Below are 25,870 nucleotides of genomic sequence, written 5' to 3' on the forward strand. Positions count from 1 at the left end.
CCAGTTTAAGAAGCAATTCAATCTTCGTATCTCACCTCTCCTTCTATGTAACTGGATGAGTGCCCTGACTTCCACTCCAGTAGAAATCTAGAGGCTTAGTCTCTTGAGGAGGCTTAGTCTCTTTCTACAGAACTGTTTGTTTCTCCCTCTAGAAACACAGGGTTTCTAGATGTAAGGCACTGCTGAGGACAGGGATACCACACTGAAAACAGGGGGATTAAGTAAATATATACGTACTGGATATGGACATCCTCAGTCTTCCTTACATCTGAGGCCAAAACTATGGCGCTCAGGCCTTTAACTTCTGGGTAGAAGACTGCTAGAATATTCTCTTGGAACTCTATCAATTCAAGAATAAAGATAGAAAAATTGGGACTCTCCAATAAAAGAACACAATCAGACCACTCCTACAGTACAGTAAAACTCAGCTGACAAGTCCCACCCACTGGCTTAAGTTTCCAGTCAGTCTCTTAGTTCCTCACCGTTAACTAGGAATTCATAACCAAATTATGTCCGATAAACATCTAAAGAAACTAACATAAAACATATACATCAAAACATACATACAAACAGGAAAAAAAACCAACTTGGAGGGAAAAAAAGAGGACTATATAGGGCCCCTGGGTGGTTCGGCCAGCTGGGCGTCTGCCTTTGACACCTGATCCTGGGGTCCTGGGATTGAGCCCCATGTTGGGCTCCCTGCTCAGTGGGGAGTCTGCTTTTCCCTCTCCCTCTGCCCCTCCCCTCCACTCATGCTCTCTCTCAAATAAATAAAATCTTTAAAAAAGAGATAATATAAAGAAAATATAATGAAATTATTGTTCTCAGGGAGCTAAGACATTGTAGAATCATCAAATAAAAATGGGTGTTATTTTAAAAGGAACAATGAGGGGACAAAATAAACTCCTAGATATTAAAAATACAACAGCAAAAGAACAGTTGGAATAAAAAGTTTATGAAATCTCCCAGAAAGCAGAGCAAAAATATAAAGACATGGAAAAGAAGAAGGAGGGAAGGAAGGAAGGAAGGAAGGAAGGAAGGGAAAAAGAAAATAAATTAGAGGGCTGGCCCAGGAGAGTCAATATCTGAGTAACAGGCATTCATGAAAAAGATGACAGAGAAAATTAGGGAAGGAAACCATCAGCTAAGTAATTCAAGGCAATTCCCTGGAACCAAAGGATATGAGTTTCTAGATTAAAAGGGCCCACCAATAATAGCCCAGCACCATGAAGCAAAACAGACCCATACCAAGAAACATCACTGTGAAACTTCAGAACACTGAGGACAAAGAGAAGATCTTACAAGCTCACAGACAGAAAAAAAACAGTAATTCACAACAAAGAATCAGGATTCAGATCACTTTAAGCTTTTTCAAAAGCAATCCTGGGAACTACAAAACAATGGAACAATGTCCTCATGATTATTTCCAACTTAAAATTCTATTCCAAGACAAACTATTGAGTATTATGGTAGATATGCTAGATCTCAAGACATAGATCTTGAAAAATTTACTCCAATACATCCCTTTTTTTCAGGTTTCTGCTCAAATATGTATCAAAGAGGCTTTTTTTGACCATCCTTTAAAAAAGAACTCCTCTTCACCCCCATCCTGGCTTCCCTATCTTCCTCACCTTCTCTAAAACACTGACAGCGCCTTTTGTTTTAATCCCCCTGACCTGAAATACTCTCACTAAATATAAACTCCAAGAGGGCAGGAACTGTATGTTTACTGACGTGGTCTGAGCACCTTGAACTGTCAGCTATACAAATGACCCTCAATAAACAATGTATTACTTTGATAGGAATAAACTTTTTTTTTTTTTTTTTTACAAAAGTAGACGACGGAGCAATCACATTGAGGCTATTTGTGTGTGAGGATAAAATGCAGGCATTTTCAGAAATACAAGGTCTCAGAGGAAAGAGTATTCCCCAAAAGGGAAAGAAAAAGCCATTCCCTATGTGGACTATGGTTTTCCCATTTTAAGTAGGAAGTCTCTCTTACCACCTTAATTAGCAGATAAAATCTACCTCTGGTTCTCCCCTTTCACAAACAAAGAAGTAGCTTTCTCTGAATTAATTCTGTCTTATTGAAATTCCTTAATAGAATGATTTACTTAATAGAAATTCATCCTGAAAGAAACAGAAAACACAGACTGCCAAAAGCCTCACATTAATAGAATTCAGCTGGGTATGGTTATGGCCAAGATCAGAATAGCTGATGCTGCTCTCTCCCATCTCTGTAGCCTAGCTGCAGCTGCCAGACATGGGAGAAGCTCGCTGCTCACAGCACAGAATGGCAGCTCTGAACCATAACTAAAGGCAGGCTGCCAGTAATCAGCAGGAGATAGCTGAAATTAAAATAGAAGTTAAGAGGAAAACTGGACTGCTTTTCAGAAACTTGTCTATTCAATTAAGGCCAGTTATGCTTATATTTCCAAACATAAGAAGCCTAAAAACAATTTATTTAATCATCTCTGACAAATACATTTCATTCATCAAATGTTCAGAAACTAAACTTTGTTTCCTGAGATTTACAGACATTGGCTTTGTGGACCCGGACAATCTGCCGCGAACTCCCCCAGTGCAGTGGCCGGGTCACTCCTTTTTTTCTTGTAAATCCCCGGCACTGTTCACAGTATCCAGCACATGGTACTTAATACACTTATACAAACTCCCTCATTTTCAGAAGACAATGGGGTTCAGAAATGCTATATGGCTCGCTCCAGGATGTTTATACTAAAAATTACATTTAGGACTAGCAAACAGACATTAAAGTCTGACCCAATTTAAACAGAGATGAGGGGGAGAGCAAGGACAACTTTTTGAATCATGAATCACGCTGGCTCTTTCATGTAGTAGTTACCAGTTTCCCTTAAAAGTCAGCTAGAAAGATTTACAAATAATCAATTAGATCTGACCTCTTTAAAGGTAACTACATTACATGTGTCTAACAAATATTCAAAAGGACAGATCCTAAATTTTATACCCAAGAACAGTATCATTTTACCTGCATGATTCAATGTTTGCATACCCCTTCTGAAGAATACACCAACGTAATCTCTTTCTATGTTGACATCTACCATCCTCACACATGTGAAAGCAACATTCACCTGTATATCAGCACAGTGGATTATGTTCACCTAGCGAAGCTCCTAAAACAGAGGATAGGGATCTGCCTGGAAAGGTATGTGGGGTCGCAACACCGTACCAATTCTGTACTCACTTTTGAATTTATGCTGAAGGCACTGGGGAGCCACAGAAATATTTTAAGCAGAAAACTACAAGGATTAGATCTGAATTTTAGAGAGATCATTCTGATGGCAACATGGGAAGATGGGTTAAGAGAAAGATCTTGAGGCAAAGAGACGTGAGGCTGCTGAAGTAATTTAAGTGAGAAATTATGAGAAATTATCCAAAATAAAGCCACGACAGAAGAAATGGCAGAAGTGATGGCAGAGTTAAGCAGCACTGCCACTGGGACACAGGCTAATAATTGTAAAATTTAGAGTCATACTGGTGTTATAAAGTGGGTAAAACCTCCAAAGCTTATTTAAACTCCCCAAGAAAGGCAAATGAACAACTTTTCTAACATGGCCTTCATGCTGTTAAGATAGTAACCAAAGGCCACAAAAATTGTCCCTCAGGTTCTCTGAGTAGCCAAGTGTCTAAAGGTATTCTGCCTAAAACAAAGCCCCTTTTCAATCACCCCAGCCAGCATTCTAATAGGTTACCACTGAAAGGGAAAGACAGGAAATGAATCAATAAACCTCAGGCACATGCTTGGCCTGGAAAGACACAGCAAGCATATCAAGGAGCAGAAATCTGAAAACAAAGGCCCTGGGTAATTTAATTACCAGGCCGGAATCTGCTGACTACCGGTTTAATTGTTTGAACAGTGCCCAAATTGTCTGACGAGGTGACCACCCTAGGATTTTTGTACCATTTACTGCATGTGACCACACAGACAAATATGAGAAATAGTTCTAAAGAATGTAGGAATCTTGAATAACCTTCATTAATCACACCTATGATTCCAAAGGAAAATTTTTAGAGTCAAAAATCTTTTAATAAATAACCCAAGGCTCTTTTTTGGCAAATTCAATTACCATTACATAGGCCATGCTATTAGGTCAAGAAAACAGTATCCGTCAGAGATGAGCACCAACTGCTATATACGAATTGGATAACAAAAATGACTCAGATTAAATTTATATGCACTTATTTACCATTATTTTTAGAAAAAGTTATTTTAGGGAGGTGTAGGAGTTGCAAGAAAGAATGTAACTGCAGGGTGGTAACTATCAGTAAGTACTCAAAAACTGCTCAGTACACTAGAGGAAGCCAATTTTCTCCCTTGATTCAGTTAGTATTTCCTCATTCATGTTTATCTCCTGAATAGTAAACCAACAGAAAACTCCTTTCAAAAACTGAACAAAGAAGTACCTCTGCTTAACCTGGCAGTGTTCTTGGGTTGGCTTCCCTGAGTGAACAAGGTATAAAAGGCCAAGCTAGACTATTACATTCAACATTCATTCAACAGGTATTTATAAAATGCACTATTTGGTGCTAAATCCTCAGCAGCTTATAAACCAAAAGAGATAAAAAGATACACATGAAGACTTTAAATAATAATTTTTAATAATATTTTACAGCAGCATGTAAAGTCTAAAATGAGTTGTATAGGAAAAAGAACTACAATGGTCTCAAAAGAAAATCAATGTAGACAAAATTGAGAAAGACTTCATTGAAGAAATGGAACTTTAGCTAGGCCTTTGTAAAAAGCAAGATTTGAATATGTAAAGAACAAAGGGCTTTCTAAGGCTCTAGATCAACATGAGCACAGATCTGGAAATTTACACATTTCTATTTTGAGAACCAATATGGACATCAGCCTAGTTATGAGTTTTATGTTACGAGATTTGGTAAGAAGTCCACTGGCCAGTTTCCAAAGTACTGAAGACAGGGGCTCAAATGCTTCCAATTTTCATGAAAGATAAAAAAGAATCGTTATATCCACCAAAGTGGACAAAACCATTACATGCTTTGCCTGGTTTTTGAGTTTTAATGACAACATTAAATTTACTGGTATCTACTATCATAATTCAATTCAATTAACTGACATACTTAAGGGGATAAAGGGAGGGCAGAGAATCCCTCAGGCAGAAGAGTATGTGCAAAGTCACTAGGACAGAAGAAGCTTAAGCTCAAAGACACTTAAGTACAGTGGAGCTGTTAAAGCTCAGGCTCTGAAGTCAGATAGGGCTTCGAGCTTTGCTTGTGTCATTTGCTTGCTTGCTCTGTGACTTGGGCAAACTGCTCAACTCCGTTTCCTCTACTGTAAAATGGAGATATTAGTAAGTCCCTATCTTGTAAGGTTTTTGAAAGGACAAAATGACTACAGTACGTGTAAAGGACTTAGCACAATGTCTAGCACATGTAAGTGTTCAGGAGATGATCATCTTTATTGTTTTTAAAGCCAGGGTATGTGGAGTGTAATCATGCTTGTTGGCCTTGATAAGAATCCTGGACTTTATTCCAAAAACAATGGAAGCCCCTGTAAAGTTTTAACAGTTTCAAAAGAATTTTTGTTTTAAAAAGATGGCTTACATTGTATCTCTTATAAGAAACCCCAAAGGAAAAATTTACTACCAAGAAAAGTTTTGCTTTGAGGAACAGGTATCTTTCTTTCTCTTAGGCAAAATTCCGTAAATGACTGTCCCTCTTCACACCGAGAGCTAGAACGCTTAGAGCCAAATCTGAAGTTCTTAGGCCCTACTGCCTGCTGTGTCCTCCCACATCCCATGAGTATTTTCTACTCTTGCATACATTTTCTGATTCAGTTCTTTATTCTTATTTATATTTTAGAATTACTGTTTTTGTATTATTCTTTAAAGCTATTTCAACTGTTTACAAAATGAGGTGTAATCTAATTAACCAAACAAAAATAAAGGGCATAAACACCATAACCTCATAATGCATGAATCATGCACGGTAGATGCATTCCCAGCATGCTACCTAAATCATTCTTTGGGTGTAAACCTAGTCAGATGGAGCAAGAAAACCAGATGGCACAGGAAACCTCTCTCTATGCAAAGAAGCAGCAGATGAGGAGAGTGCAAAGACCTAAGGCCTTTCCTGAATTAGCAGGGCACAGTCAGGGCAACCAGTGCCAGGAGCAGAAGAGAGCTGGAAAGTGACAAGCTGCTGAGAAGTTATGTACTGGCTCAAGGTTAGAAGTTTGGTTTTTGTCTATGAACGTTTTTTTTCCCAAAAGAACTTCACCCTCTTCATAACCTTCAGTTGTTCTGCTGTCTTATTTTCTCAGATCATGAGACCCCTTTGTTGCTTCACTTATCTCCCTCCTGAACTTGGATCTCCTGGTTAGCCATTTCAACTCTGACCTCTCTGGCCACAGCAACTCCTACATGCATTTGACCTTCTATTATTCCAGTCCCCAACCTGGGTCATTCTTATTGTCCTGCTTTTTGTCCTCCTGGGATGGAAAGCACTGATGACTGTGAGTCTACTGAAAACTCCCTCACTACTAATTACTGATGCTTTTATTCATCCCTTGACTATCATAGGAGCACCACCAGCTGCTCTAAACCTTTCCTCACACTGCAGTATCTAACATACTGCTCTTTCCCTGGTGTCTCATCTGCTACATTACATAATGAATTAAATCTCTATTAACAAACTCATCTTGCTTCTATTTTACCCCAAAGCTATGTCCTCAGCACCAGCTCTAATTCTCACGGGGACTGCACCTATGCACTACCTTCTCAGAGAAGGAGGAATTCCTCTCTTCTAAGTTAACCACTCCCTCTGTGCTTTGGATCCCCAGTATTTCGTCTACTCTGGGACCTTGTTCCACCAACCATCTCGTTTGCTGCCTATATTCTTTTCTTTTCCAGCTTCCTTAAACACCAAGACTACCACCAAAAACAAAACCTTGACACAATACTGAATTCTACAGACCTGAATTATCCCTCAATTCTTTCCTTCTCTCCTTCCTTCCACCTTGAAAACCTCAAAAATACTTTTATACCTTTCTTCCTGTCCTCACTACCCATGCGTCTATTAAGGTCTTGAAATCTGGCTTTTTCTCCCAATTTATTGAAAAGTATCCTCTTCAAAGTCAGTGGTGATCTGTTGGTGACCAAATACACATCCCCTTCACTCCAAGCTGTCTCCCATTTGTCCAATCAGGACAGAAACCGTCCTGACTCCCCAAGATTCTACTCCACCAATTGCACTGCTCCACTTCTAAAGAAGGCAGAATCAAAACTCATTTCTTAGCCTTCTTCTGAGATCTCATTATTAATTACAGCTTTACTCATCATTTCTACACAGGTAATTCTCAACTCTATACTTTTACTAATTTTTTTTTTACAGAAAAGGATTTATTGAAGTTTAATTTACATATAATAAAATGCAAATTCTTAGGTGGTTACTTAGATGAGATCTGATAATTGTATACTCTCTATAACCACCACTCAAAATAATAATACTAAACATTTCCCATCACCCAAGATAGTTCCCTCTCGCAACCAGTCAATTCTCCCCACCCCAGAAAGAGTGAAAAGAGACAACCACTTCCCAATTTCGATTACCATGTATTTGCACTGCCTCTTCTAGAACTTCATGTAAATATATCCATATGGTATATTCTCTTTTGTGTCTAGCTTCACTGGGCAAAACGTGCGCAAGATTTGTTCATGTTCATGTGTAAGTAGTTCATTCTTTTCTACTGCTGTGTTGTCTTCCCTTCTATTGCTATACCACAGTTCGTTTTGGATACGTTCTCCTGTTGATGGACATTTGGGTTGTTCCTGCCTGTGATGAAGCTGTTTCCTATACAAGTGGTTTTATGGATATTTGTTTTCACTTTCCTTAGGTAAATACCTAGGCACTGAATTGCTGGGTAATAGGTAGATGTACATGTAACTTGGGAAGAAACTCAGAAACAGTTCTCTTAAATGGCTATACCATGTTACACTCCCACCAGCAATGTGTAAGAATACTAGCTCATATCCTCATTAGCATTTAGTATTATCAGCCTTTTAAATTTTAACCATTCCAGTTGATATGTAATGTTATCTCATTGTAGTTTTTAGTTTATATTTCTCTGATGACTAATACCGATGAATAATTTTCATGCGTTTATTTGGCCATTTATATATCTTCTTTAGTGAAGTGTCTGGTTCCAGTATTTTGCCCATTGTTAAACTGGGTGGTGCTTTTTTTATTAATGAATTTAAGTTCTCTTTTGAATGGTCTCTGCTTTCATATCTTCAACTGCCAACAGGTCATATCAAACTGAATGTCCTGCTGTTATCTCCAACACCACATTTAAAATCTAATTTGTATTTTTCTAGTTGGGAACCAGAACTCTCTATTGCTGTCAACCACATCACAAATACTCTTTCATCATGTTTGCTTTAAATCCTAACTCTCGACATTTTCCTCTTGACAGTAAGAACTCTTGAGAAGTGGTAGAGTAAATTATTAACAAACAGAATCTGGGATTGCAAGGTTCAAATTCAGACTCTGCCACTTATAGGCTGTGTGACTTTGGGTAATAGGTATTTACTGAACCTTTCAGTGCCTAACTTCTAAGGCTTTTGTGAGGTTTAAACAAATAAAACATATAAAGTACTTTAAATAGTACACAACAAAAAGGGCATGCTCAATAAATATTACTTGTTATTTTTAGAATTAGAAATGACTTTTGCTTAAAATCTTTTCTCATGACTCCAACAAATAACATCTTAATTTAGGCATTTAGCCTCTTACCTCTAGACAATTAAAACAGTCTATTAAATGGCCTCTTTCCTTCTCCTCTAATTCAAACTACCACATCCCTGCTAGATTTATCTTTCTAAAAAAGTCCTTAAACACATCACGACCTTCTGGCTCTCAGATGCCCACTCCAAGAAATAATCCAAACCCTTCATCCAAACACTCAAGGTCTCTCACAATTGGTCTTTATATACCTCTCTTAACATATATCTCTTAAAGGGGCACCTGGTGGCTCAGCGTCTGCCTTTAGCTTAGGTCATAATTCCAGAGTCTGGGGATTGAACCCCACGTGGAGCCCCATATCGGGCTACCTGCGGCAGGGAGTCTACTTCTCCCTCTCCCTCTGCTTCTCTACCCCGGCTCCCGCCCACTGGCTCATGCTCTCACTCTCTCGCTCTTAAAAAAATTAAAAAAAAAAAAAAAGATACACCTCTTACATGTAGGACTAGGGAAAGAATCAAAAAGTATTCAAAAGATTATGCCTAAAATGAAAAAGCCAGCAGCAGCAATATAAACATTTTACTTAGGGAAAAGGAGGTAAATCTAATCAGCTAAGAGAAGTGAAAGTGGTTGCCTCTGAGGAAGGGAAATGGGGGTGGGGAGGAGCATGGGAAACTGCTCTTGTTTCTAACAAACCTTGCAGAATTATTTGACTTTTTACATTGGTACATTTTTAACTTTTTTAAAAATAAAAACTTGGAAGAGAAAAATACAGACCAAGAGAGATAGGAAAAAAAAAAAAAAAAGAAAAAAGAAAGAAGAAAACTTGATTACTAAGTGGATAGCATAATGTGCGGTTTGGTTGTCCATGCCTAAGAACAATCCATAGACTTATGGAAGGAATAGTTGGGCACATCCATTTACTTAGTGGAGCTACCATATTTTCAAATGGAAGAGTTTGGATTTTATCCAAAAAGCAATGGGAGGTGAAGGTTACTGAACACGGTAATAATATATAAAAAATAATATCTGGGGAAGATTAAATGGGAATTATATCAGAAATGTACTCGCTTGGAAAAGAAATAGGGAGTGGTAAAACATGCAGTCTTCATAATTGAGACATGAAGTGATGAAAGCCTACATCAGGGTGATGACTGTGGAAACAGAAGGATTTAATTTCAAGTCACTTTTTCAAGAACACAGGGTATGCTTTGCTGGCCAACTAAATATGAAACTAAGGTAAAAAAAAAAAAAAAGGAACACAACCCCCTCGGACACAAAGTAGGCACTAAAGGAATACTTGTAAAGTATAATAAAGAGTAATTCCAAGGTTATAAACTTAAAGGTAAATTTTAAAGTACAGTTCTTAATACATAGTTCAATGCTGTTTATGTGGTTCTTTTTCATCTAACCCTCCAATTGACTTAAAACATTTTTGGCTCAGATTCACTTAAAATCTTATACATACTTTTCACTACTTGATTAATGTTCCATGGACTGCATTTTTTCACTTCTGTTTTACTTCCTCCTGGGCTTCATGTCAGAAACTGGCTGGCTACCAGACTGTTCTTTGCTTGTATCTACCTGAATCTACAGTTTATTCTGTCTTAACTTCCATATTCACCCTAAATATTTTATGTTAAAAATAAACTACATGCATTTAAAAATCCCAAAATTATATTTCAATTTCTATAAAACAATGTGATCCAAACCTTTAACATCAAAAATCTTGGCAAGAAAGAAAATTTAGACTATTCCATTTTCACAGAAATGACATCTCACAAGTAATAGCCATTTCTAGTTTACTCATGAAACTATAGCTTCAAGCTTTAAAAATATTCCATTGGGTAAAGACTTAAGCTCTTGATGCCACTGCTCTTCTCAACTAACTTCTCCATTTCTAGTCTCCCTTTTTGCAGCAGAAATCCTTATAAGGGTGGTCTATTCTGCCTCTCCATTTTTCTTCTCTTATTTGCTGTTAAAACTCTTCTATGTAGCTTTTGACCCACTCACTCCACCAACACTGCTCTTACCAACTGCCAAATACAATGGTCAACTGTCATTCTTCATCTTTCTTGGTCTATCCATTTGACAAATAGATGTTCATTCACACCACCCTCCTGAGAACACTTTGCTCACTTGGTTACCAGGACACTGCATTCTCTTGTCTCCTTTGCTGGCTCCTCCTATTTTCTCAAGCTTTTAATGTCTGAGTGCCTTAGGGATATAGGACATTGGTCTTTTCCCCAATCATACTCACTCCTAAGATGGTCTCCATCTATCAAGAAATCCTACTGATTCTTCTTTCTTTTTCTTTTTTTGAGAGAGTGAATGTGAGCAGGGTGGGGGAGTGGGGGGTTGGGTGGGCAGAGGGAGAAAGAGAATCTTAAGCACGCTCCACGCCCAGCATGGAGCCTTATTCAGGGCTTGATCTCAGGACCCTGAGATCAAGACCTGAGAAGAAATCAAGAGTCAGATGCTTAACAACTGAGCCGCCTAGGCACCCTCTACTGATTCTTCTTTCACAACATATTGTGAGTCTGACCACGTAGCACTATGTGCATTGCTACTACCCTGCTGAGCCATCATCACCTCTCACTAGGACTACTGGAACAGTCTCCTACCTAGTCTCTGTTTCCACCTTGCTCACTACAGTCTATTCTCAACACAGCAGCCAGAGTGGTGCTTTTAAAACGTCAAATTAGATGCGATCACTTCTTTGCTCAAACCCCTCTAAACGGTTCCTTTATTTTATTCAAGCTAAGAGCCAAAGTCCTTACAATGGCCTACAAAGTCCCCAAATCTGCCCCACTCCTGCTTGTCATTTGCCTTTCTGATGTCATCTACTATTCTTCCCTGCTCACTCTTGCTCTTCCCTCTTGCTTGCCTCTCTCCAGCCATACTGGCCTCCCTGCTATTCCTTGAATATACCAAGCACACTGCTGCCTCAGGACCCTTGCATTTAGTCTTCCCTCTCCCTGGATGACCCTCTTTCTCCCATATCTATCTGACTGTGCTTTCCATTCTTTGCTCAAATGTCAGTGTGGCCTTCCCTGACTGCTCTACTTAACACTGCGATCAACTTACCTACTCCCCAACCCCTCCCTTTCTTGTTCTATTTCCATAACACTTATCTAATATAATCTAATACACTATATAATTCTATAATACCATCTAATATACTATATAATTCACTTAATTTCTTTATGGTCTCTCTCCGCACACCAAAATATAAGATTCATAACAGGGATTTTTTGTCTGTTTTCTTCATTGTGCAATTCCTACCATACAGAACAGTATGTAACACATAATTGGTTTTCAATAAAGATTTCTTGAAAACCTGACTAAATTGAAAGAACAAGCAAATGTAAGAAAGAACAGGAAAGAGAGAAAAAGGAAAAGAACAGAAGACAGAAAAAAGGAGAAAGGAAAAGAGAGAGAAGAAAAGGAAAGGAAGAAACTTGTCCCAAGCAATGCAACAAGTAATATGGTACAGCCATGGTAAGCCAGATTTGCTTGGCTTCAAAGCCCATACCATTCCATTGCAGCATCAGTTAAGAAGCTTCTAAACAAGTATCTTAAGAATTGAAATAAGCTCAATAAGCAGCAGCATAAAGAAGAAAAAAAGTAAAAAAAGGCAAGATATCTTTCCTGAAATACAATTAGAAAATGATTAAATCAGAACTATTTATTTAGAATTCAACTTTAAATAATACATTTCTCCAAACTACAGAAGTATACATATTTTTTTAAATTTTTAAAAAGATTTTTATTTGTCAGAGAGAGACAGAGAGAGAGCACACACATGAGCAGGGGGAAGGGACAGGCAGAGGGAGAAGCAGGCTCCGCACTGAGCAAGGAGCCTGATGTGGAACCTGATCCCAGAACCCTGGAACCTGAGCTGAAGGCAGATGCTTAACCAATTGAGCCACCCAGGCATCCCCAAATCTTTCCTTTAAAACAGCTAAAATTAAAGATAATTTTAAAAAAATATTTTATTTATTTGACACAGAGAGAGAGCACAAGTACAGAGTGGCAGGCAGAGGGAGAGGGAGAAGAGAGCCTGATGTGGAGCTCAATCCCAGGACCCTGGGACCATGACCTGAGCCGAAGGCAGATGCCCAACCGACTAAGCCACCAGGCACCCCAAAATTAAAGATAATTTTGGTAGGATTGGAGACTTCTGCTTGCAGAAGAGCCTGATGTGGGGCTCAATCCCAGGACCCTGGGACCATGACCTCAGCCGAAGGCAGATGCCCAACCGACTAAGCCACCAGGCACCCCAAAATTAAAGATAATTTTGGTAGGATTGGAGACTTCTGCTTTCAACCAAGATAAAGTAACAGGGACTGGATTTACCCTTCCAAAACCATCCCCACAATAAATAAAAGACAAAAATATATGAGACATTGGTTTATAGCACACTGAACATCAGGCAAAAAAGAAGAGTGATCCCTGAGAGGCAGGAAATAAATGAGGTGAGACCCAGGAATACCCTCAACTAATGCCTTGAGAGAAGGGTGTAGGCCACAGGATAGGGAAGGGAGACATAGGCAGAGCCCAGCAGAGTCCCTGAGTTGAGGAGACAGAGCTGAGAGTCTAGGGAGAACAAGCAAAGGAGAGAGAGGTACACACAGTGCAAAGCTTTGATCTGTGAGTGTCCCCCTTGAGCATCCAGGGGAGTACTGACTGGCATGTGTGTGTGAGAAAACTATCTGAGGCCAGAAAAAGAACCATCTATGAGGATTAGAAAAAATAGTACCTGGTACCAGGATCACTGCCTGTTCCTACTGACCAGGCTAAAAAATCCCCAATTTCATGGGGGCATTGGGTAGAGTACTCCAAAGTGGGAAATAGTGATACCTAGACTGAGCACTGCTCCAATCATAAAAGGAACACTTAAATGATATAAACCGTTTCTAAGTAACTTAACTGTGTCCCAGACCAAAGCTCAAGAGGAGGTATAGGAATACAAAAATATGTGGCAACCACTAAGGTAAAACTAACAATGTCTGACATCAATTCAAAGATTAGCAGGCATATAAAGAAGCAGGAAAATCTGACCAAAACTGGGTAGAAACATGAATAGTTCAAAACTGATTCAGCACTGACAGTGCTACCAGAATTAGGACATGTGGACATTACAAGTTATTAAAACTGTATTCCAGATGTTTAAAAACCTAACTAAAGACATAGTAGACATAGAAAAGAAAAAAAAAGGCCTTATTCAAGTTTACAGAGCAGAAACCTGCAATGTCTGAGACTGAGAAGTACACTGGATGAGATTAATGGCAAACTGGACATTGCAGAAGATGCTAGGACTTGAAGACCTAAAAATAGCAACTATCCAAAATGAAATACAGGGAGACAAAGGAATTTTTTTAAATGGAAAAAAAGCATCAGTGAGCTGTAGAACAATTTCAAACAGCCTAATATAAGTGTAATTGGAGTCTCTAAAGAAGATGAGAGAGGGGTGGGCCAGAAAAACTGATCAAGAAAATAATGGCTGAGAATTTTCTGAATTTGATGGAAGCTGTACATTCACAGATCCAGTAAGAACAGAATCATGAAGAAAACCACACAAAGGCATATTGTAACCAAGTTGTTGAAACCAGTAATAAACAAAACTATAAAAGCAGCCACAGAATCGAGCCACGTTACATACAGAGGAATAAAGAAAAAGATGACAGCAGGTTTCTTGTCAGAAATAATGCAAATGGGAATACAATGGAGCAACATCTTTAAAGTACTGAAAGAAAAAAACCCATGTTAGAATTATATACCCAGTACGAATATCTCTCAAAAACAAAGATTTTAGACACACAAAAGCTGAAAGATTTCATCACGAACAGACCTGACTTACAAGAAATGCCAAAGAAAATCCTTCAGACAGAAGAAAAATGACACCAGATGAAGGTATGTGTCTACACAAAGAAATGAAAATGTGCAACTACATATAGGGATGCGGCAATGATATTCCACTAATAAATATGTAAGATTTTAAAAAATATCGAACTCCTTTAAAACATAATTGACTTTTTAAAAAGTAACAACACTGTATTCTGTGTTTTATTAAATAGGCATAAGTAAAATGTATGACAAGAACATAAAGGCCAGGAGGTGCAAAATAATGGTATATTATTTTAAGACTCATGCTATATGTGAAGTGGTGAACAATTACTTGAAGGTAGACTGTAAGTTAAAGACTGTACGTGAGTGTTCAGAGCAATTCATGTGTAATAGCCAAAAACCGAAACCAACCCAATGATCTATTAACACATGAATGGATAAACTGGGGTATATTCATATAAAAGAAAGCTATTTACAATAAAACTACTTAGTGAAAAAAGATGGTATGTTGATACAACAAAATGGATAAATCATAAAATAATTATATACTGTATGACCATATTTATATAAAATTCTACAAGACACAAACTCATTTATAGTGACAGAAAACAGATCAGTAGTTGCTTGGTGCTGAGGTGGGGCAAGAGAGAGATAAAAAGGGGCACAAAGGAACTTTTGGAAATTATGGATATATTGTCTGTGGCAATGGTTTCATGTGTGTCTGCGTGTGTGTGTGTGTGTGTGTGTGTGTGTGAAAATGTATTAAGTTGTACACATTAAATATGTGCACGTTACTGTATATGGATAATTCCTCACTAAGGCTGTTTTAAAACCATTTGGGATTTAAATGTGCAGGTTAAAAACCAAAAGTGGTTAGACTACCTACAGTGTTCTGGCACTACAAGATTAAAAATAAAAGAGATGAAAACTAGAACAAAATATTTGTAATATTTTTAAAGGTTAGAATGGATCACAGAAACCAATTAATCAAAATCTTTCCTTACTAGAGATAAAGGAACCAAGTCCCAGAGGGCTGCAGTGACTTGCCTGGGGTCGCACAGTTACAGTCAGTAGCTTACTAAACTGTATGAGCCACAATGGCAGCAGGGAACAGGTTATTCAGGTCATCATTACATCCCCTAAACCTACAGCAATGCCTGGGAACTCAGTAAGTATTTGTCGACTGATGGTTCCCCTGGAAGGAAAAGTAAAAAATGAAGATAAAAGGAAAGAAAATCCCCCTTGCAATATGACTGCATGTTTTTTCCTGTCTGTAATTCTCCCATCTCTCTCACACAGATGAGGGAATTAAGCAATAGCTTTAATACATAAACATCATGAATACAAGAGAATAAATTATATTCCTTATCTTTGTTTTACTGAATACTTTATTATATTCTCATGCTTAAAAAGTTCTAGTTCATGTTGCCAACTCTTAAACAAGCAGGAAAGTCAATAGGAAATACTCCATTCATGAAGATTAGTGACATTTTCAAATTAAAAACAAATTTAAAGAATAGTGAAATACTTACCAAAAATTTCTCCATTTTTGGCATATTCTGTCACAAGGTATAACATATTTTTGGTCTCCATTACCTATTGATAAAAAATTCCGTATTAGTCTGATAGGAAAGGATTGCAATTCTATTCTACTGAGACTCAACATTCTATGGAGTTACTAAATAAAACTACTAATAAAAGTATCAAATTTATGAATAATTCAGAAGGTGGGTAAGTTTACAAGACTGATAATATCCTTCTGCTAACGATTTGTGAGAAATCTAGATGCTCACTTTTCCAAGCGTGGTCCATGGACCGGCAGCAGCGGCAGCACTGTGCGGGCAAATGTTAGAAATGCAGAATCTCAGGCCCCACCCCGGACCTACTGACACAGAATTTCTATTTTAACAAAAATGTGATTGTTATGCACATTCAAGTTAAAAAATACGAATACAAGTAACAGGAATTTTGAAGATCAACTTTTTACCACCTTCTCACAGACTTTTCTAGCCCTGTGCTATGGGTAGACTTTGATCAAGAATAAGAGAGATAAATAAAATAAAGCTCAGTTTATCAGGCCTGTAGCCTGGATCATCTGGCACAACAGGATATTCCTCCTACTATACTGTGATATTGTTACAAACTACTGTTATTTTAAAATCACTACTCAAAAGCTTCTTCATAACTCCACTGCTATACATTTTTATTCGTTTTTCTAGGTTCAGAAAGGAAGCATGTCAGTGTGACAAATGATATTTCAACCTATACTGAACCAAAAGAAAATGAATTTATAAGTACAAAATGAGTGAATTTTAGAATCTCTGTAACACCATCCTTTCTGTACTGGCACATAACAATGAAAATTTAACCGTTATCTACTAAAGGGCTGGAAATTGATTTTGCCCTAACATGCAGGTTTAGGACTATTCCCAATCAGGCCAGAAAACTAAGAACTATGTACAAGTGGAGTCTAAGTAAGATAAATAGTAAGTCAATTTAACTGTTTGTTTAGCTCAAATACAGATGGAATTCTGTGAATCATGGTAGTTTTAACCTTAGTTTGGCTTATGGTTCATCAGACTTCTAAGGATGTGGATTAGTTTCTTATAAGTATCCTCTTTAGGGGGAAAAAAAAAAGCTTAAAAGGAGAAATACTCTGATATAAATATCACCAAAGAAGCCTTCTGCAGTTTTAGAACTGTTTTTGAGTGGCGCACCATGTTCTCTCATTCTAATAATACTAATGGTCTCTAATGGTCTCCAATGGTCTCCACACCTTTTTAATTGCAAATCTCTATCAGTAACAAGCTGTTTAGCCAAACGTGTATTACACATTCATGTACATGTATATATACACAAACATATGCGTATGTTTATATGAATATAAGCAGATACAAATTACATACTTGTGTCACTGTATAAACACATTATATACATTATAGAATGCACACAAGAAGATAGATATAAAAAGTAAGCACAGAAGTTCTAATATTTTCTTATTATGCCTAAGAGACACTTGTGCTAACCCACGTGAGTGCACATAGTAGTTGCTAGTATTAGCTCTCTGTGGAAAAAAAAAAAGGCCCTAACTTGTAAACAGCTTTCTATGGTGTAAATACTCCCACCATAGCTGATTTTGAGCTACTAACATGTTATTAGTTGGTCTGCAAAACATCTGAAAATTTAACAATCGGTTCTTACAAGCCAGTACAGGCTGAGTCCAGCATACCACTGGGTGTACGCATCACACTATGGAGATTAAAGTCATAGGCTAGCATACTGTAACATTTTAGTCTAAAAATAGTTTTCCAATAGGGGTGCTTGGGTGGCTCAGTGCTGGACTCTTGATTTTGGCTCAGGTCATGATCGGTGCTGGACATGGAGCCTGCTTAAGATTCTCTCTCTCCCTCTCCCATCCCCCCCCTTACTCTCCTCCCCTCTAAAAAAATAGTTTCCTAATATAAGAATTCTACATATTAATGAATAAAGTGTTAAAAAGTTTCATATTACATTATCATTCCTCAATATGAATTACTCTTTAAAAACCAGAGATCTTTTTTTTTGAACTATACAAAAAATACAAAAGTGTATTCCAAAGGATAGCAATCCTTTGGAACTGTTAAAATAACTGATAATTATTTTAAACACATTTAAATGTAGCACATATCTTAGAGACCCACAGAATACCATCTCACTCGTTAAGATGAGATCTTTTTTTTTAAGGTTTATTTATTTTAGAGAAAGAGAGAGAGCACGTGTGGGTGGGGGGAGGGGCAAAGGGAGATGGGGAGAGAATCCCAAGCAGACTCTGCGCTGAGCACTGAGCTGGCCACGGAGCTGGATCCCAAAACTCCCAAGATCAAGACCTGAGCTGAAACCAAGAGTCAGACACTTAACCAACTGAGCCACCCAGGCACCCCGGAGAATATCATCCTTTTAAAAAACACAGTTTACACTTGAAATGGGTACAATTTATTTTATAAAAATTGTATCTCAATAAAGTTAATTTTTTAAAAAAATGTCTCCTTTACTTTATCTGACAAAACAACCCAAACAAATATAAGATTTGGCTCTAAGTATTACCAAATATGCCACTAAATAATACACTATTTTAACCTTTGTATTTCAGAAAACATTAACTGTATTTTTTTTATTAAGCAAAACTGCCATATCCTCATTTATGGTACCACCACCAAAAGTCAACAGGCTTGAATATCATAAATACACAACTATAAACTTTTTAATTAAATAACTTACAGTGTGGGAGAGAACTTAAAATTAAGCTACTAGTTTTTTATTTCCTAATTTTTTACTTAAATATAGAAAATGGGTACTCAGCTTAACAAAACCCATATAATTATTCCTTTTTCTATGGACTAAAAAAAACTAACATAAAAGAGAAAGATGATGCAAAAGAGAAAACAGGATGTGAGAAGCATGGAGAGGAATAAGGTTACATCCTACCTGATAAAGTTTGATGATGTGAGGGTGGTCTAACATTTTCATTATTTGTACTTCTCGGTAGATTTTCTCAAGGTTCACTGCATCCAGCTGAGATTTATCTATTATTTTTATCGCCACCTGTGTCCCAGGCACAAATAAATACAATTAGTATATGATGGTTAACATTTTCCAGTTAAAAATCTTTTTAATATAGGGCACCTGATACTTTGCCTGTAAGTTCCTAGGACAACAAAAATACTTGAAATTCAATGCTCATTCATTCAACAAGTTATTTCTTAAACATCTACCACATGTGACGCACTGTGATTTTGTTTAGGAGTCATCTTCAGTGTGCTAAGAAGAACCCTGCAGAGTTACTTTAATAGAACATTATTTCTCTTTTAATATAACTGTAATGTTTTACTCCACTTATAAACTGAAGAAATAAAAGCTCACCAGCTTCAACCAGTTATCAGCCTGTTGCAAAGTACCTGTAAATAAATGATCAGCCAAGTAGAAGGCAGGTTCCGCTGTACTAAAATACAGCTTTTCAAGAAAAGCAAGTGATAGATTCCAAAGAATACAGATATAGCTTTCTGGGGGAGGTGGGGAGGTTAAATATATAAAGTATTAAAATCTATTTATATGAAAGATACTAACTGGATTAAACTTTGTTTTCTAAAAGTTTTTATTTATTTATTTATTTGAGAGAGAGAGCGCACACACAAATGGGAGGAGGGGGAAGCACGATCCCCGCCGAGCAGGGAGCCCAATGTGGGGCTCAATCCCAGGACTCTGGGATCATGACCTGAGCCAAAGGGAGACGCTTAACTGACTGAGTCACCCAGGTGCCCCTAAACTTTATTTTAAAAATCAAAGTGCAAAAACTCATCTGTTAGTAATTACACTGGCTTTTGACTTCCTTAAAAGAATCTGATTTTTAAGAATGTGGCCTCTTCCTATCATAACTAGATAGGAACCCAAACCACCCCAAGGTTAACAATTTGAAGGAACTGCATTTGAAGGTGAATATCTAGGTAGTCAAAAATCAAGAATCATGTACCTTTTTCTATGTAATCAAAAAAGAACTTTTTTCTTTTTTTTAAGAAATTGTAGCTATTTGGTTCGGAAATAAGCCTTTTTGATTTAACTAAAATTTTCAGATCACTAGGGACCACTCAAACTTGATTATAACAAGTTCTGAAGAAACTCTAAAATGTACTTCATAGTCTACCAAAAAGTATTCTGAACATAACTCAGTTTTATGTTGTTTCAAGATAATTATTATCAATTATTGTATGTGCTATATATAACAGTTCAATACTTCTAAAAGGTATCCAAGGATATAGGACTCAGCTTGTCAATTCACTTAATTTCTTCAGACTCCTATTTATATAGTTAGTTTTTTCTTCTTTCCTATGGCTGCTTTGTCCTTTGCTGTTACCTCTTAAAGCTCTACTATAAGGTTTATTTCTTACCAATATCTATTTCTAATTTGCTGTCCACAGCTTATTTCCTGATTTGAATTAATTGTAACCCAGAGAAGAACTCAAGCTTCCCAGGGGAAATCAGATTACTAAATATAATGCATAAAATTAAATTTACTACCTAAGAAGAAAGGGGGTAGTTCCTTCTCTGGACAGTAAAGTACATAGGTTTTGTGATATTTTCATTATGTTTGGTGGTGTATTATTTCCATAATCAAAATATCCTAGAAAGTAAAAGGTACTAAACTTTGCTAGATAAGGACACTGATCAATATTGTACTTGATATTAAGGACATTATTGGACCACCCCAATATTTATTTAAATTTAAATAGATTTTTAAAAAAGATTTTATTTATTTATTTTGAGAGAGAGAGAGAGAGAGAGAAAACACAAGCAGGAGGAGTGGCAGGCAGAGGGAGAAGCAGGCTCCCTGGGAGCCTGATGTGGGACTCAAACCCAGGATCCTGGGATCATGACCTCAGCCGAAGGCAGCTGCTTAACCAACTGAGCCACCCAGGCATCCCTAAATTTAAATAGATTTAAAGCAACCTCCTCCTCCTCAATTTCATGAGATAGTATTATTAGTTACTTTAGGTAAAAGCTGCCAGATAAAAGAATAAGTGTATATTTTAATTTCCCCAATATTCCTTAGGAAGGTGATATGGAGTTTCACAGACATGCTTATTTTGAAGAAAATGTCTTGCCCTCCAAATGCTGGAGCATGTCTAGATATCCCCCTCACCAAAAAAAAACCTTTTGTAAGGAAATGGGTCAGAACCTATTAATAAAAAGGATATCTTGATTATCATATCTTTAACACTATAATGTTAAAGAAAAACTTTATGCACTAAATTCCAATTAAAGCAAGGTATTACCAAGAGATACCTCATACTCTTTTTTTAAAACCCTGGCCTCAAACAATGAAAAACTGAAAAATACATAAATTATCTAAATAAACCTTAATAAGTCATAAATCTCATTATTCAACTTTTCTCAACCAAAAAATTCTCAAATGACAAAATCAAATTCTCTTCAGTTTTATCTTATAAATATATGAACCACATGTGTACCTACTTATATCTTTACCCTGTTATCCCTTGCTTGTAAGTCTTGTAAGGATTATGAAAAAGTAAAGCACTAAACAAAAAGCAGAGCATGTGTTAGCATGCTCCTTTTAATAGTTAGGGCTTTTATTAATGTGATGTATCACATTGCCTGATTTGCGGATGTTGAACCACTCTTGCAGCCCAGGAATAAATCCCACTTGGTCGTGGTGAATAATCCTTTCAATGTACTGTTGGATCCTATTAGCTAGTATCTTGGTGAGAATTTTTCCATCCATGTTCATCAAAATACCATTAAAGTTTTTCACAGAGCTGGAGCAAACAATCCTAAGATTTGTATGGAATGAGAAAAGACCCTGAATAGCCAAAGTAACATTGAAAAAGAAAAGCAAAGCTAGAAGCATCACAATTTCGGACTTCAAGCTGCATTACAAAGCTGCAATCATCAAGACAGTATGGTACTGGCACAAAAACAGACATAGATCAGTGGAACAGAACAGAGAACCTAGAAATGGACCCTCAATTCTCTGATCAACTAATCTTTGACAAAGCAGGAAAGAATATTCAATGGAAAAAATAGTCTTTTCAAGAAATGGTGCTGGGAAAACTGGACAGTACATGCAGGAGAATGAAACTGGACCACTTTCTTACACCACACACAAAAATAAATTCAAAATGGATGAAAGACCTAAATGTGAGACAGGAATTCATGAAATCCTAGAGAAGAACACATGCAGCAACCTTTTTGACCTCAGCCGCAGCAATTTTTTGTTAGACATGTCTCCAAAGGCAAGGGAAGCAAAATCAAAAAATGAACTATTGGGACTTCATCAAGATAAAAAGCTCTTGCACGGCAAAGGAAACCATCAACAAAACTAACAGGCAACCTATGGAATGGGAGAAGATATTTGCAAATGTCTTATCAGATAAAAGGCTAGTCCAAAATCTATAATCTATCAAACTCAACACCTAAAGAACAAAAAAATCCAGGCAGGAAATGGGCAGAAGACACGAACAGCCATTTCTCCAAAGACACATAAATGGGCCAACAGACACATGAAAAAATGCTCAACATCACTTGGCATCAGGGAAATACAAATCAAAACCACCATGAGATACCACCTCACACCTATCAAAATGGCTAAAATTAACAACTCAGGAAACAACAGATGTTGTTGGCAAGGATGTAGAGAAAGGGGAACCCTCTTACACTGGTGCAGCCACTCTGGAAAACAGTATGGAGGTTCCTCAAAAAGTACAAGTAGAGCTACCTTATGACCCAGCATTTGCACTACTAGGTATTTATCCAAAGGATACAAACATAGTGATTTGAAGGGGCAGCTGTACCCCAATGTTTATAGCAGCAATGTCCACAATAGCCAAACTATGAAAAGAGCCCAGATGTCCATCAACAGATGAATGGCTAAAGATGTGGTGTGTGTGTTAAAGATGTGTGTGTGTGTGTACACACACACACACACACACACACACACACACACACACACACAATGGAATATTACTCAGCCATCAAAAAGAATGAAATCTCGCCATTTGCAACAATATGGATAGAATTAGAAGGTATTAGGTTAAGTGAAAAAAGTCAGAGAAAGACAAATACCATATGATTTCACTGATAAGTGGAATTTAAGAAATAAAACAGATAAGCATAGGGGAAGGGAAGGAAAAATAAAATAAGATGAAAACTGAGAGAGAGGCAAACTGTAAGAGATGCTGAACTCTAGGAAACAGGGTTGCTGGAGGGGAAATGGTGGGGGGAAGGGATAAGTGGTGATGGGCATTAAGGAGGGAGGGCACTTGATGTAAGGAGCACTGGGTGTTCTATGCAACTAAAGAATCACTAAATTCTACTTCTGAAACTAATAAAAAAAAAGAATAAAAAATAAATTGTTAAGGCTTGAAAAAAAAATAGGGCTTGTCTAACTGCTATGAACAAGTAGACCACAAAATGTATAGTGATTCAAATAGAATAGTTTATTTTTTGCTCATAGCAGAATGGGATGCAGGCATAGGAGGTTTAAGGACGTTTTACTACTTTTCCAGCCTAACAGGAGAAGGAAACTTGGAGGAGCCCTCACAAGAGGTTTTTACAGGCTAGCCCTGAAGTGGCCCATATTATTTCTGTTCACACCATTAGTTAGAACTCAGTCACATAACCATATCTAAATGCAAGAGACGCCGAGAGTCCAGTGATAGGTCCAGGAAGAAGAGGAAACAGTGGATTTTTAGTGTTCGGCTAGCAGTCTTCGGCATATTCTTCCAGGTAATTTCTTAACAATGGGACTCATTACCAAGTACTTCCCAGAAATATAATGATGATGATGACTTTCACAACTGCACAGTACTTTTTAATTTCCCAAGATACTTTAACATATTTTATCTCATTTATTTCTCAACTTTGTGAAGTAAATGGAACAAGCAGAGCATCCATGAGTTGATGAAACTGAGGATCCAAAGATGTTACATAATCTACAAAAGGTGCTACAGCTCAAGTGAATTAATGGGAAAAACCGCAGGCCTTCAAACTCCAAGTTCAATCTTCCTACTTTTTCAAAGAGCCTCTCTGAGCACCTGTTGTGTGCTCGGAATTATGCTCAGGATACAAAAATGAACAAGATCTGATTCCTACTTTCAAGGAAGTTAATAGATCTGTGAGAACAAAGAGAACACATTTTGGAAAACAAATTTTATCAACGAGAAAAATCTGCACTGGGGGATTTTCCTGATGTGTGTGAAAGTTCCACCATACAAAAGGTTTGTGTTTCAACATTTTAAAGGTAACTGTGAATTTATATTTCTGGGAGTTTACTCTCTGCATCCCTTTTCTACTTAGTTCTCAACATAGTACTAAGGACAAGATCTGCATGGTCACAACAAAGTCAAGCAAGGGACTCTGAAAATTGAAGGATTCCCTTCTCTCTGTTATTCATCTGAATTATTCAACTCTCCAGTTCCTACATATGCATGCAGTATCTTTAAAAAAAAAAAAAACCTTTAGTGAATTTATGTAGAGACAGAAAAATTTATATTCCTTCTGCTAGGGGATAAAAGGAAGGTTTCCTATACAACTTTGGAGGCCATACATAAACTAGAATGACTGCTACCAAACTAAATCTCATGTAAAAGTAGCAACAGTGAATATTCAACCTCAGAAATAGGAAAAAGTGAATTAAAATAAAATATCTAATATAATATGTAGATTTATCAAGAAATATCCTTTCCACTTATATTTACAAAGATTAAAAGGTAAACACCCTTGTGGGCTTAGGTTCAACAAGATGGCCACTTTTATATATTGCTGGTATGACTATAAAATAGGTTATAATTTTTCTGAAAGGTATTTTGGCAATTTTTATCAAGAACCTTAAAAATCATCTATCTCGGGGTCCCTGGCTAACTCAGTCGGTAAAGCATGTGACTCCTGATCTCGGGATTGTGAGTTTGAGCCCCACATTGGGTGTAGAAATTATTTAAAAATAAAAATCTCAAAAAAAAATTAGGCTAAAAAATAGTCATCCATCCTGAGGGAGTTCTGGGAAGATGGTAGAGTAGAAGTATCCTGAGCTTACCTTGTCCCATGTATACAACACCAAGATAACAGCCATATCAGTGCCACTAACTCTGAAAACAACCCAACGACTGGCAGAAAAATCAGTCAAGGGATTCACAAAATAGAAGGATGGCCATCATATACATAAAATGTGTGTGGGGTGGGTAGAGAGTAAAAATTTAGTGCTTTTAGAATGGGTTCAAAGTTAAGCAACCATCAACTTAATATAGACTGCTATATGCATAAGATGTCATATATGAATCTAATGATAACCATAAATCAAAAACCTATAACAGATACATAAAATATAATGAGAAAGGAATCCAAGCATAATACTAAAGAAACCATAGGGAAGAGAGCAAGACAAGAAGAAAGGAAGAGAGAACTATAAAAACAACTATAAAACAAGTAACAAAGGGCACCAAGTACCTACCTATTGATAATTACTATAAATGCAAACAGACTATTACCCCAATCAAAAGGCACAGGGTGACTGAAAGGATAAAAAAGCAAGACCCATCTATATGCTGCTTACCAGAGACTCCCTTCAGACCTAAAAACACATTCAGATTGAAAGTGAAGGGATGGAAAAAACATTTAACATGCAAAGAGAAGCAAAAAGAAAGCTGGGGTAGCAATACTTACATTGGACAAAATAGACTTTACAATACAGAGTAACAAGAGACAAAGAAGGACACTACATAACCATAAAGGG

General features: G+C 37.1%; 1 protein-coding gene across 1 annotated transcript in view; it reads right to left on the reverse strand.

Moving 5' to 3' along the window:
* The window catches only part of SIK2 (salt inducible kinase 2), a 122,498-nt gene that overhangs the window by 84,481 nt on the left and 12,147 nt on the right, over positions 1 to 25,870 (reverse strand). Inside the window, exons 2-3 of the mRNA XM_028105842.1 lie at positions 19,057 to 19,173; positions 16,125 to 16,188 (exon numbers count right to left, since the gene is read on the reverse strand). Of these exons, the coding sequence (XP_027961643.1) occupies positions 16,125 to 16,188; positions 19,057 to 19,173 (181 nt within the window). The remainder of the gene's footprint in view (positions 1 to 16,124; positions 16,189 to 19,056; positions 19,174 to 25,870) is intronic.

This window comes from Eumetopias jubatus, unplaced genomic scaffold (genome assembly GCF_037043125.1).
Source record: "Eumetopias jubatus isolate StellerSeaLion01/CBP00866 unplaced genomic scaffold, mEumJub1_p1.0 scaffold_13, whole genome shotgun sequence".
Classification (NCBI taxonomy): Eukaryota; Metazoa; Chordata; class Mammalia; order Carnivora; family Otariidae; genus Eumetopias; species Eumetopias jubatus.